Source organism: Spermophilus citellus, assembly GCF_964194105.1.
Source record: "Spermophilus citellus genome assembly, chromosome: 4".
Taxonomy (NCBI): Eukaryota; Metazoa; Chordata; class Mammalia; order Rodentia; family Sciuridae; genus Spermophilus; species Spermophilus citellus.
In genome coordinates this window covers 200,568,305-200,583,437 of record NC_138185.1, presented here as the reverse complement: position 1 = coordinate 200,583,437, position 15,133 = coordinate 200,568,305, and the positions used below count along the sequence as shown (strand labels likewise).

General features: G+C 37.3%; 1 protein-coding gene across 22 annotated transcripts in view; it reads right to left on the bottom strand.

Moving 5' to 3' along the window:
* Nucleotides 1-15,133, bottom strand: part of TTLL5 (tubulin tyrosine ligase like 5) — a 268,480-nt gene that overhangs the window by 143,231 nt on the left and 110,116 nt on the right. For 15 of the 22 annotated variants that reach the window (XR_014021375.1, XM_081289238.1, XM_081289237.1 and 12 more), the window contains 5 exons: nt 14,013-14,116; nt 11,419-11,546; nt 8,247-8,330; nt 7,300-7,701; nt 1,001-1,188 (listed from right to left, as the gene is read on the bottom strand). Coding sequence is in view for 21 of the 22 variants with exons in the window: in XM_081289238.1 (XP_081145364.1) it covers nt 1,001-1,188; nt 7,300-7,701; nt 8,247-8,330; nt 11,419-11,546; nt 14,013-14,116 (906 nt within the window). In the remaining variant the exon portion in view is untranslated. The remainder of the gene's footprint in view (nt 1-1,000; nt 1,189-7,299; nt 7,702-8,246; nt 8,331-11,418; nt 11,547-14,012; nt 14,117-15,133) is intronic. The other 7 variants (XM_081289245.1, XM_081289253.1, XM_081289254.1 and 4 more) reach the window with 5 other exon arrangements.

Below are 15,133 nucleotides of genomic sequence, written 5' to 3'. Positions count from 1 at the left end.
GGTTCAGATTCCTACGAATGGGATACGTGTGGACTTTTAGTTCCCTGGCACTGAAATTCCTTATGGATGAGAAAAACAGGCTCAAGGGAGATGACGTCCCACTAAGGACACATAAACCTTACACTCCCACAGGATAAGGCTCTTATCATTTTGCAGGCTTTGCAGTATAGCAAATGATAGGAACTAAAAATATGTTAAGCACTAAAACCGGCTATCTATATTTTCTTACAATCATCCCAAAGAAAGTCTCTTAATGTCTGGTGCTTCTAGCTATTTATTTACAAACTGAAAACACATTGCAGTCAGTGACCCAATGATAAAAGCATAGCAGATCAGAGGCCTTTACCCTTTCTCGTAGCCATTTCACATTTCAAAATTCCTTCTCCTTCTACCATGGTTGTGATGGTGTATTTCCTCGTCCCCTCATTCTAGCACTGAAACCCAGAGATTCACCTCCCATCGAGTTTCAACACTGTCCTGGGAAGTTCCTTTGCTTCCTACTCCACACTGGGCCTCCCCTCTACTCCCTTCAAACTTCTGGGAATTTGAAAAAGAAAATAATTATTGCCTCACACAATTGGGATGAGGCTGAAATAAATGAAGATGAGCAGAGTGGTCCTAAAAGTTTTCACAGAGAACCAGGAGAACAGGGTGGTGCCTTCTGTGGACAGGCTTGTGAAAGCATCATCAGCCATTCTGCTAGAAAGACTAATAATTTTACAAAAGTTATTTAAAAAAATTCTTTAACATTCTATTTATAGCTGAACTTATTCAAATCTGTCTATCCTGAAAATAGGTGCTCCAGAGCCAGCAGCAGACATCAATGCCTGCAAGAGAAAGTCGCTTTCTTGACATTTAAGGAAGGAACACTTGGTTTTAGCTTGTTACCAACCAATACTCATTCAAGAGGCACAGGGAGTAAAGTCAGGGAAGGACCGGCTACCCTGTTGATCCCATCTTTGGGTATGAAGAACTCTTTGGCACTCCAGACTGTCCCTACCTGTTGCGTGAGGAGACTGATGTGGCTGGCTGGAGAATACTGCCTTGCTGCCTGCTTTTCAGCAAGTCGCTGAAGTTCAGCTGTAACCATACTTTGGCTGTACCGTTTGCCATATGAAGAACCATCTTCTCCCTCTTTCTGCATTTTGGCTACTCCTGAATGATGCTTGTTTGGATGGCATGAACCTGCTGAAAAGAAAAAAAAAAAAAATATTCACTGGCTTAGGAAAAAGCCCTGAAAAAAAATTCGGATGATGACAGGGCGATATCAGGCCAAGAGAAACTTTACTGACCCCAAGGATCTTCAGCAATAAGGAGCAATAAACTATCCTTAAATGATCATAAAAATAAATACAAATCCTTACTATACCCTGGAAGTCCTTCCTATAGCCAGCCTTCCACACATTTATTAATGGGATTTCACTTACTATGAAAACTTCACAAAACTTCACAAAGAAGAATTTTCATCCTAACTAGTGTAGAAGACCATTCCTAGAATTTACTGAGCTTAAAAAATATACTGGGCTGCAGGCTTAGCTCAGTGGTCAAGAGCCTGCCTCACAGGCACAAGGGCCTCCGTTCCATCCCACCCACCACAGGAAAAGTCTTTGAAACTCACAACTCTTTGTTTTTTTGTTATGTAACTACACAGTAGTCTATGGCATCCACAGTCAAATCATCCACAATATTTCTCAAAAAGCTCAAAGGGAATGGGGATGAAAGAAAAATTGAGTGTACTTAGAAAAATAGCAATGACTGCACATTCTCAAATGACTGTCCCTTTGGACTTAAACTTTCTTCTTTAAACTATTTTATCAGAATTCTATTATTCTGAGCACTGAAATTCTGGCAAAAATAAAATAATATAAAAATCAAGGTTCATGCTTGATTGATTATAAAATACATTTCATTGAAAAAATTAAAAACCCAGAAAAGTAGGAACACCCTATTTTTCCTCCTGTCCAGTTATTCATTTGTTCATTTTATTCATCCATCCATTCATTTCATTTTTGTGGTACTGGGGTGGAGCTGAAACTGATATTTTATCTGCTGTCTGGTATCTCATTCTGCAAATACACACAACTTACATCTCTATTCCACCACCCAGGATTTCTTGTCACCGTGAGCTGTTATAACCATGCAGCCAAACACACTCTATGTACACCTTCTGGTGTACATGCACAAGGGATTCTCTTGTGGCCAGGCCTACAGTGGGACTGTGAAGTCACAGTATAAGTGAGTTTTCAAATTCATGTTATGACACTAGAATGGTATTTTTTAGATTCCCTTCAACACAAAGTAATTCCTGCTGATTCACGTACTCTTCAACACTCAGTTTTGTCAAACATCTTTAATTCTTTCTTCTCTAAGAAGATATAAATGTCACTGTAGTCTTCATTTACATTTTCTGATTCGAAATGGTATTGAGCATGCTTCTTTTCTGAGAGCCGTTACCAGTTTTCCACTGAGTTGTCTTTTTCTTACTGACTTATTGGAGTAGTGCTTTTGTTTCTACTATTGCTCCACACCACAGATCTTAAAGATGGTCTCTTTTATTTTATTCTAGAAGTTTTAAATTTTGCATGCATGCATGCATGCATACATGCTATGAGGCAGGGATCTAATTTCACTTTACCCACCTTCATTTATTGAGTAATCCCTCCTTTTCCACAGATCTACAGTACATGTCTATCATAGATCAAAGTTTCATTTATCTGTGTGATTGTTCCTAACTTTCCATTCTGTTCCATCGGTCATCCCGTCTATTCTTTTGTCAATACCACAGTCTTAAACATTACATCTTTATATTAGATCTTAATACAGTATTCCTCTACCTCAATTATCTTCTTCAAGGAGTTCTCACTATTCTTGGTCTTCCTGCCTTTCTATTATCATTTTAGAATAGGCTTATCAAGTTCAACCATAAGCTTGAGATTTTGATTAGAATTGTATTAAATTCAAAGATCAACTGGTATTGAGTCTTCCTATGTATGTACATGGTATTTTTTTTTAAGAGAGAGAGAGAGAGAGAGAGAGAGACACGGAGAGAGAGAGAGAGAGAGAGAGAGAGAGAATTTTAATATATATATATATATATATATATATATATATATATATATATATATATATATATTTAGTTTTCGGCGGACACAACATCTTTGTTTGTATATGGTGCTGAGGATCGAACCTGGGCCGCACGCATGCCAGGTGAGCGCGCTACCGCTTGAGCCACATCCCCAGCCCTACATGGTATATTTTATCCACTGATTTAATTTTCTCTGATGTCATTCAACAAAGTCTTACAAAATTTCTTTCTTTTTTAAAAATATTTTTTAGTTGTAGATGGACTCAATACCTTTATTTTATTTATGTGGTGCTGGGAATTGAACCAAGTGCCTCACATGTGCCAGGCAAGCGCTCTACCACTAAGCCACAACCCCAGTCCACAAAATTTCTTTTAAAAGTCTTTTCTAAAGTGGAGCATGGTGGTGGACATCTGAAATCTCAGCTACTAGGGAGGCTGAGGCAGGAGGATCATAAGTTCAGGACCATCCTGGAAAAGTTAGTGGGATCCTATCTTGAACAAAAAATTTAAAAAGGGCTGAGGATGTGGCTCTGCAAGGAGGCCTTGGGCCCAATCCCTGGTACTGCCAAAATGACGGGGGGGCGGGGGGGAACCCAAAACCCAACCACTAAAAGCTTTTCTAAAATATTCCCTAGATATGTTTTTTGTTTGTCTGTTTGTTTTTGTTTTTGCTACTATAAATAATGTTTTTTGTTGCTATTATTTATTTTTGCAGTGTTGGGAATTAAACCCAGGGTCTTGTACATGCCAGGCAAGCATTCTATCACTGAACTACATTCCCAGGCTTTAAGTAATGTTTTTAAAAAACATTTTTTTATTGTTGTTATTGGTGATGATGTGACGTATTTAATGCCACTGAAAGACTTTGGTTTGCAGTACTGGGGATTGAATCCAGGGGCACTTTACCACTGTGCCACATCCCAGCCTTTTTGTTTTGAGACAAGGTCTTGTTAAGTTGCTGAGGCTGGCCTTGAATTTGGAATCTTTCTGCCTCAGCCTCCTAAGCTGCTGAAATTACAGGGGAATGTCACCATGCTTGGCTGGAAAAACTTTTAAAGACAGTTAAAATGGTGAATTTTATGTTATATATATTTTATCATAATGAAAAAAAATGTTTTCTGATACTCTGTGGCTACTAATTTTGAAAACTATTGACTTTTAGTTTTGATCTTGCTCAAAACTTAAAGCTGACAGTCTTCTAACAGGTTAAATCCCACCTACTTGTTCATTTGATTCTGATGTATTTGGGCTCAGTTATCAAGGTTTAAATAGCATTTATCTTGTTTTTTCTATATTTCTTGCTTATATACTCCCAGGGGTAGTTGTTTTCCTTCAATTAATTTTCTTTCTCCCCATAGGTTTAAGATTTACATAGTTTCATTCTTTTTTAGTGGTAACCATTGAATTTTGACACTATATATTTAACTTTTAAATAATATCTTATTCCCCTTCCTAAACTATTCAATTACTACAGAAAAATTTATCTTCAATCATTTACAGACTATTGTTATTTAATATATATTTCTATTTACATGTTGTCTATTGTTCTTTAACTATTCAAAATACATTCACTGACAATAGCAAAAATATGCTGAAAGCCAATTATAAAATGCAAAGAATTCCAACTACCTAAAGATTAAACCATATGCTTTAAAATAATCCATGGGTCAAATATGAAGTCACAACAGACATGAGGAAATAATTTTGATCTTCCTCTGTTCCCTATTCACTCTTGGAAAAAATGGAAAAGAAAGATTTTAAAGTTTTTATAATGACACACAGAATTGGAGACACTAATCTTATTGAATTTCTCACATGGGGGAAAAAGTTCAAATAAGAACATTGTTGATTACTATTATTAATGATTTTAGAAAACAAAATCATAAGAACAACAATCACCTGAAATCAGCAAAGACACACACATGTATATATCATTATTTGTAACTTACTCAAGTTTATGATTCAAGCTCCATATTACAATATCCTATTCATTTTAAATCAGGTATTGATTAACAAATATGGATTAGTTATTTATAAAACAAGGCTTAGCTATAAAATTTACCTTAACATGTTTATTACTAAAGTGTTTAAAAACTTGACCAATGTTAAGATACTCCCCAAACTGATCTACAGATTCAATGTCATCTTTATCAAAATCCCATTAGTCTTTTTTGGCAGAATTTGACAAGCTAATTCTCTAATTTATATGAAAATGCAAGAAATTCAGAACAGATTAAGCCACTTTAACAATGATGAATAAAACTAGAGGAATCACTGTTGGTGATTTTAAAACGTCCTGTAATGCTACAGTAAGAAAATGTGCTGCTGGCACAGACAGAAATTGAGACTCCAAAATAAATCTTCATTTGATTTTTTTGATGAGTGCGCCAAGAAAATCCAATGGGAGAAACAATCAATACTCTTTTCAACAAATGGTGCTAAAACAACTGCATATGTACATTCGAAAGAACGAAGCTGGATCCCCATATGTCAAACCATACATAAAAATTAACTAAAGATGGATAAAAGCTCTAAATGTATGAATCTAACCTATAAAACTCTTAGAAAAAAATACAAAGAAATCTTTGTGACCTTGGGTTAGAAGATACCTTTTCAGATATGACAACAAAAACACAACTGAAAGGAAACAAAACAAAACGAAGCAAAATATTTGACTTCCTCCAAACTTAAAACGTTTGTGCTTCAAGAAAGCAAAAAGACAACTAACAGATTGGGTTAAATAATATTTCTAAATCATTTACCTGATAAAGGACTTGTATACAGAATACATAAAGAACATTTATGACTCAACAAAAGAACGCACATCTCAACTTAAAAATGGGCAAAGACATTTCTCCCAAGAAGATTTACAAATAGCCAAAAAGCATATGAAAAGATGCTTAAAACATCAGCAATGAGGGAAATGGAAATCATAACCCCGCCCCCCCCAACACACACACAAAGAGATGGGTGAAATTAAAAAGACATTAAATGTCAGCAAAGATATAGAGAGGGGGAAACTTGACTTAGAACTCCTCATACATTGGGAGTAGTAAAATGGTACAGACACTGAAAAAGAGTTCGTTAGTTCCTCAAAAAGAGGAACCATAAAGGTATTATATGACTCACCAATTCCATTCTAGCTATATAACCAAGATTATAAAAACATATATCCGCATAAAAATGTATACACGACTGTTACTCATAATGGCCAAAAAGTGGGAAAAAAAAAAGAGAAAATCAAATGCACATCAAGTGACAAATGGATAAGCAAAATGTAGTATATCCATACAATGGAATATTATTCAGCTACAAAAAGGAATGAAGTGCAATACATACTATAACACAGAGGAAGTTTGAAAGCATGACAGGTGAAAAGAAACCAATGACAAAGACTACCTATAGCATGATTCCACTTATCTGAATTGTCCAGAACAGACAAATCTGTAGAAATAGAAAGTAGATCAGTGGCTGCTAGGGGCTGGCAGAAGGAGGAAGTAGATAGTGACTGCTAATAGGTATGAAGTTTCTTCTAGGGATGATGAAAAGGCTCGAAAATTAGAAAATGGTGTCGTTGCACTACTCTGTGAATATGATAAAAAAAACCACTGAGTTGTACACTTTTTCAAAAGGGCAAATTTTGTAAATATGAATTGTATCTCAATAAAGTTATTTAAAAATGAGGGGGCTGGGGATGTAGCTCAGTGGTAGTGTTTCCTGGTATGCATGAGGTCCTGGGTTTGATTAAAAAAAAAAAAAAATAGGAGGGGGAAACTTGACTGATAAGCTGGGTCTACTTCATTGATGCTACAAACCAAAGAATTCTTAAAAGAGGGTATTTATTTGGTTCATTCCTGACTTTAAATGCATTGAAAAAAAAGGGTTAATTTGTCTGATGTCAGGAATAACTACCTGAATAAAAAAAAAAAATGCAGATAGCACATTCACAGGTCTAAGATTATCTGTGTAGGAAAGTTCTGGACTAAACTTGACTTATCTCTTTTTCAGCAATACCTAAAAGAAGTCCTGTTTCATTTTTCTATCAGTGACTAAATGCTAGTGGACAAAATGCAAGACTTTTCTTTAGTCACAGCACAACAATTTAGCGTGTGTCCCTTTACCTTTCAAGAAAAGGCAAAGGGAAGAGATGGCATTCTTTTTCTGTGGGGGCTGGGGAGCTGGCATTGTAGGCTGCCTTTCATTTTCTCACTCACCTGCCTTTGCTGAGGAGGGACGAGACAGTTTCTGGCTATAGATGTGTGCAGCGCTTTGGAAAGAGGAAAAGGGGCCAATGGTGTAACTGCCTGATCGACAGCGTGGCAGGCCAGCGGGGCTTGGTATGTTCTGTGTCCCAGGATGTATGGAGGAAGAAGCATTGTCAGGGACTGGGCTCAGTAAAATTGCTGGCTGATGAGGCATGGTGGGGATGGCTTGAGGAATGTGAGATAAAGCAGAATGGTGGCCAGGCCCTGGCGAGAGGGCAGAGGTTGTCATAATAGATGACAGATGGGTGTTGGGAATTTTCTGCAGAAGAGTAGCAGCAGGACCAGAGAAAGAAGTAGAGGTACAATTGGTATAGACTAATTTAGCCTCTTTTTCTGCTGAAGTGGTAAATCCTATTAAAACAAAAACAAAAACAAAACAAAACAGATCATTTTAGGAAAAAATGAACATATCATCTCTATAAAACATAAACATTTTTAAAACATCAGAATAATCTTAGCATGAAACAGAAACCATGAAAAATACAGACATTAATGGATTTTTGCCTACCAGAGTCAACCTAGCAAGAGACATTTTAGTTTATTTTTGGTCCTTCCTAAAAACTGGAGTTGGGAATACCTCCACAAAGCAGAGCAGGCATGTTTTACAAACATTAGGACAGCAGGACAAAGCTCCTACAAGCAATGGCTAATTCCTCTCTCTCTTCACCCTTCTAGGAGAAAACAAAGTACTTGGAATTCTAAAGAAAATGAAAAAAAATTCCTGGGAAGGAAAATAGTTTAAAGTGTATCTAAGAGAATTTTCTAGGGGAAAAGGAAGAACAAAGGAAAGGACTTCTCAGGGGTAATTCTCATGCTTTAGAAGCATTTAATATTTGAAGACTCTTTTTTTTTTGAAATTTATCAGAACAAATCTATATAGGTTTGAAATCACTCACGAGATAATTTATCAGAGTGAATTTCTGTTGCCTGTTGCTGTTTGGGTTGCTTTATTTTCACTTCTTGTATTGTCTCAGGGTGATCTGAAAGAAGAAATAGAAAAAATACTGAACTTAGGCTCTCTTACTAATCCATTATAACAAAATTTTGTTTCCAAAAATGTAACCCAAGTACTGATCCATACTGTTAGACACTGTACATCAAGCCACACTTTTCCAAAGATGGACTCCCCGAGTGCTGCTGAATGGGTAACCAATGCAATGATCCCCAGATGTTGCCAACCCCAGTTCTGCCTCACTGAACCAGGGAAAGATACTTAAACCTAGAGCAGCCATCCACAGGCTGCCAACAAGTAGGACATGCCCGGAAAAGAAAATAAGTAAGGGCAGTCAGATGCCTTTGTCAGGAATTTAGATTAGGGATATAAGAGACCAATTTGGTTGGTAGTGCCAAAGAAGCCAAGAGATCACAGTATGTAAGGAGTGGGTCGGCTACCATGAAACACAAAGAATAGCCCCATTATGTGCTGGCATACTACCAAGAGAATACAATGACTCTATATTTTAAGGTCAATGCCTCAATTTTATTTAAGATAGGTTGATCAGTATACTGAATACCAAAATCACTCATGTTACCACTGGAACAAATTAGTTTTTCTCTACTACAGAATTTTGAAACAGAACAGAGCTAATAATATACTTGGTGAAATATTCAAAATTTTTGTCTCAAGAGTGAAGTTCAGGGGCTGGGGCTGTAGCTTAGAGATAGAGCACCTGCCTCCCACATGTGAGGCACTGGGTTCGATTCTCAGCACCACATAAAAATAAATAAATAAAGATATTTAAAAAAAAAAAAGAGTGAAGCTCATACAAAGATTTAAGCTGGGACATGGTACATCCCTGTAATTCCAGTTACTCTGGAGGCAAAGGCAGAAGGATTGCAAGTTTCAGACCAGTCTGGGCAACTTAATGAGACCCTGTCTCAAAATAAAATTTAGAAAAGACTGAGGATGTGACTCAGTGGTACAGTGCTTGCCTAGCATGCACAAAGGCCCTGGGTTCAATCTCACTACCACAAAAATATACAAACAAACAAACTTTCAGAGTGAAAAGATAAAGACTTATGAATTCAGTCCTCTCTAATACCACCAGTGATGGTAATTCTGTCACTATTCTTGTTTGCAATGAGTCTGGTTACCACACTATCAAATGTTATTTTCTTTCTTTTGGGTACTGGGAATTGAACGCAGGAGCACTTGGTCACTGAGCGACATTTTCAGCCCTAAATACAAAATAGTATCACCTTTGCTGAAGCTGGCTTTGAACTTGTGATCCTCCTGCCTCAGCCTCCCGAGTCATTACGATTACAGTCATTACGATTACCGGGCTCAAATGTTATTTTCTTGACTGAGGTCTTCCTCCTGTACCTCTAGACATTCTTAACAGGTACAGACAGGTATAGACGGTCTTTGTAAACATAGTCATTAATAAATGAACCTTAGAATCTCAAATGACCCATCTGTACACGTGGGTGCTGCCAGGCCACGCTGTGAGGGCTGCCCCATTACTGCCAGGGGAGGGGTCAGTGCCCATGTGGGCCCCACCTCCTCAGGGGACCTTATTATGAGCATTCCTTGGCCTTCCTTCCACAACACTGTTGTTATAGGAGCTTTTCAGAGCTCTCATCAACTTTCTGGTAGCTTGTCACTGACCTCCATTCACCAGACAATAAACTTTATAAAGTCAAGGACTGTGACGGTTCTGGTCATTATACTGCTGGCAACTACCAAAGTGCCTAACACATGACACTTGCTCAGTAAAAATGTACACAAAGAATGAATCAACAGACGAATATGAAATTGGGAAAGCTCAAAGAGGCTGTGCTCAGACGGGCTGCTAGTGATATGATAATTCCATTATGCAGTGAGTTAAAGAGGCTTTTCTGGATTAGCTTATGAACCAATCAGCTTTTAAAACACAGGGTTGAAGGTATAATTCAGTAGTAAAGGGCTTGCCTACCATGAGTAAACAACCAACCAATCAAAAGGAAAAACCCACTAACATTGTTTCTTTGGGAAAATTCATTTCACAATTTTTTGGGGAGGGGTGGTGGTATGATGGTTGAACTCATAGGTGCTCTACCACTGAGCTACATCCCCAGTCCTTTTTATTTTTTTGAGACAGACATGGGCTGAATTGCCCATGCTGGCCTTGAACTTGTAGCTTCATTCCACATCGAAAATGACCAACTTTCCTGGCTACTTCCACACCAGATTATGATAGCTGTAAGAGCAGGGAGGAAGTGCCTATTTGCATCTGGTACTTAAAACACTATCAAAATTAATATGTTTGTTCATATGCCTTATACTTCCACCTAGGTTTAAGAGAATCTTACCTTTAAAGCACAGAGCACTGTTTATCACAGAATGAAACTGCATGTTTGATCATGATGATGTGAGCAAGAGAGTTGGTCCACATTTGATTTTAAAATCCCAATCACAGAGTACCTCAGCAGGGAGAACTTTTAGAAGCATGTGAGAAAATTCTGAGTTATCAATGCCTGAGGGAAAGCCAATGGCATTTGGGGTTGGGACCAATGACATCAGACATCTCACCAGGTACAGAACAGCCCCACACAACAAAAAATTTTCCTACCCCAAATGCCCGTGGTGTTGAGGGGGGTCTCACTTGACAAGAATGAGAAATAAGCCTTAGGAGAGGCAAAGAGAGCACACTGAGGGCACAAACTTGGAGTCAGGCAGACCAGGGGTCTAAGTCTTGTCTTTGTGGTGAAGTTTTACTTGGTTCTTTTAGCTCATTTTCTTATGCATCAAGAAGTTTAAAAACAAGACCTACTCCATGTGGTTTTAGGAAGTAAAAAATAAGACCATGTCCAACAGATTGTAAGATAAGTATTCACTAAATGTTAGCTAGCTATTATTAGCATTTCCTGAAAAGCTCTCTGCTATTAATTATCATGAAAGAAACAAAAAACCCAGACCATGCCCGTCTTCTGCTCTGAGGACAGGAAGTGCTGCAGCCCTTCTCCAGTTCCAGCCCCATGCTGCAGTTTCACCCCGGGATGCTCAGCCAGCCCATCATTCTCTCCGCTCCCCTGCACCTCCACTTTTTCACCTATTCTCATTTTTCATTCAACAACCAGCACACTTACCACCTTTTGCCCCACTATCTGAATAACTGCTGCTGTTCTTAGAAGTTTTAGTGTGGGTCCCCAGGAAGACACTTGCAGACTTGTTTTTTTGGGTATAAAAAGTCAATACCTCCTCCAATTCAGCCTCACTGAAATGAGAAAAAGTTTGGTCAGCACAGGAAGCTGTTCTGAAAAATCTTTCCAGTAGATTTTATTATGGAAACAGAATAAACTGGAGAAGGAAAAACAAAAAGCACAAGCTGAAAATATGTCATTAATAGATGGTTAAAAAAGAAGTATAAATGAAGCCAATCTAAAAAATATAAAGTGTGGTAAGGTTTTATTCATCCCACATGGAATTTTCTAGATCTGTACTATCTGCAATGGCAACCACTAGTCATATGGGACATTTAAATTTAATTAAAATTAGATAAATAAAGATTTTTTTCTGAATTACACTAGTCACACTTCAAGTGCTCAGAAGTCACCATGGAAAGGTTTACTAGACAACCATGCTCTTGGTCAGGAGTCACCAAACTTTAGACTACAGGCCACCAGTGAATAAGTTTATATATTTATACATATAAATAAAACACATATATATGTATATATGTATTTAAAAGAATATGAGAAAAATACTATTCATAGCTATGGAGTCTGAAACATTCATTATCTGGCTCTTTGGGTTGCCTATCCAATTTCTAGATAACTGATGCATCTTTACTGAAAGAGCTACTTATCATTTTAATTGCTTATGTCAGAATTAAGGAGGACCCACCAGTGTGACCACAGTAGGACTCTCTAACCATTTGTATGATGCAGGAGACTCAAATACATGGTCTCTAAGGTCACTTAGAATTGCTAAAACTATATGAACATCCATAAAATGGAAATTATTATAAAGAAACATGAGGCCTATCCAGTCAAGATATACATGCATGAATTTGGTAACTTCTGTAGCAGCTTCTGGATGGCCTTTTTCTTTTCTTTTTCCTGAAAACTATGTTCTATAGCTGGTCCTCAAATCAGCAAAGCATGCTTGCATTATTACAAAGGACCTACATTCCAATACACCAATAAGGACATACATAGGAAAACATTTCTATGAATCTCAGCATAAACCCCAAGGTTTCCGTAGTAGCCTGGTGCCCACAAGGTAACTACTTCAAGTGACTACCAACGAGCTAAAATGGGCGGCAAACAGTGTAAAATACACTGCCTTTGCCTGGCAGTGTATTTTATTTGGCCCTTCACAAAATAGGCAAAGGATATAGTTGGTTAAACAACAAGCTGCACCATTCCTGTCTTATCCTCTGCTGCCTGGCATTTGAAATTATCAGTCCTGACAAAGGTATCCGCATACTTGCAAAAACTCAATAAAAGAAGAACTGACACTACCACATATTTTCCAGTAATCAATGCTCAATCCACAATCAATAGTAAATATAATCTCATTTATTTCCTTTCCAAATCTACATTAGTTAACAGTATATATGATTCATTTTTAATATCCAATAGTTCTGCTAGAGAAATACACATCATTTTTTAAAAGTTTGGATTTTCTTCTCTTTTATATTTTAGGGATTTTTGAAGACCCTGAGGAGGATCCAGAAATGAATCTTTTAGCTTTAAAAATAGAGCTATTCTCTGGACCTACTTACTCTATTCTATTTTTATAATGTTGATGTAAAAAAACTGTTTTTTGCTTTATTTCTATACCTATTTTACCCAAAACCCCAAAACTGCAAAGAAGTAGCAAATATTAATTATAGAACGGCCACAAAATGACCTATTTGTTTGCTATGTTTAAGAGCATGGCATGGAGGCTACAGTGAGGCCTATACAAGATATTACACAAAAGTCATTCTGTGCCGGGGACTGACACGGAGAGAGCTGATTTTCTACTGATTTTTTCTCCGGACTGTGATTTGATAATTGGAGCCTAATTAATGGGGTGTGCAGTCAGTTGCTCTAACCTTGCATTTTTTTAGTCTGCACAACTTTCTAGTTAGAAAAGGTTCTCCAGTATGAGCTTTTACGAAATTTAAAACTATGTGCTTTTATTATCTCATCCTTTGGAAATAATGTCAAAGGACAAAATGGCCTGGCTGATTTGTATCAAGACAGACTTGAATACTGAGACTTTCAATTCCCAAAGGTTAATCTTAAGCAGGAAAAACTTGTTCTGTTGTATATAATTTAGGTGTAACTATCACAGAGGTGAAAAACTCTTAATCCACTCAATATAGGCAAAATTTGGCCATCTCCATGTGGAGATATCAGTACATCAGGGACAAAGTCAGACCCAGAAAACACTAAAAGGCTCTAACTTCAAATTTCCAAAAGCTTTTCTCAGTACTTTTAGTGGTATGCACTTTAAAAACTGTCTAGATCTACAGCCCAGACACCCAGAGCAGTGTTTTGATAACTGAAACCAGGACAACAGCAATGTAATTGGCTGAGATAGGGAAAGGCTAAGCCTATGAAATTTCTGCTCCTTCTGAGAGTGATTTAATTCATATCTGTGTGTCAGAAACAAGGGAATTTGGGGTATTCAATGAACAGTACGGAAGAAAGAATAAGGGTGGCTTTTATTAATCAAAAGTGTCTTCTACCTTGCTCGCCTGATGAAATCCTGAAAGTTTTCTGTATTCACCCCATCTTCCTCCTCCTCTTCAAGTTTCTTCTTTGATTTCTTTTCAGCCATTTGTTCTGTTTCCTATCCAAGCCCAACCCCACAGAAAAACAACAAGATAAAACTGACTCCTGATAAATGCACACTTCGTCATGTGGTTTCATTGCCCTTGGGTTAATTGTTCCTTATAGTAAACACTTTTTATTCTTCCATGTATTTTTGCCACCTATAAACTTGATATATTACTCTTGGTCATTAATTCATGAGATGTTTTGAAATTCCCAAGTAAGAGTTGCTGAATAAATGTAGATTTTTACCATGGTTGTACTTTCTGTTTGTATGGCCTGTTATGAAAGAGCTTTTGATAGGAACTTAGTAACATCTGTGATCAGACACGTGGCTTTAACAATATTGTGGCATTGCAGAGACACAGTATTTTGTTGCGCTTTGGACAGGAAAGATGTCTTGGAAGATCCTCTTACACCAACTTCCAAAATAATGAATTCTCCCTCCCCGACCCCAACTGGTGCTAGGCATCAAACTCAGGGCCTTGTGCATTCCAGAAAAGTACTCTACCAGTAAGTTAAAACCCCAGCCCTTTCTAGTTTGAAAAAAGGTCTCACTAAGTGGCATAGGAGCCTTGCTAAATTGCTAAGGCTGGCCTCAAACTTGCGATCCTCATGCTTCAAACATTGAGGCAACTGGGATTATAGGCATATGCCACCATGCACAGCTCAACTTGAATAAATTTTTTATTCATGCAAGATACAACAGAATTTTCAGTAGAGCTGGAGTAAATTGGGTATATGGGTATGGAGGGTCGACAGTCTTCTACAATTACACGTAACTTTAGAAAATTCAGTTACACTTTTTTAGGCCTCAGTTCTTCCTTCTGTAACATAACCTATACCTTTTTCACTCCCAAGTAATATTTTTAATATATTCTGAGGCTATTGGATATAAGACACTTTGCAAAAATCACAATTAAATAGTGTATTTCTTGGGCTTGGTTGTAAAATGTTTTGGAGAAGAAAAGCTAACTCTCTGAAAAAAATATGTCATCATATTAAATCACAGTTCCAATTCTCTCTCTAGAGTCAA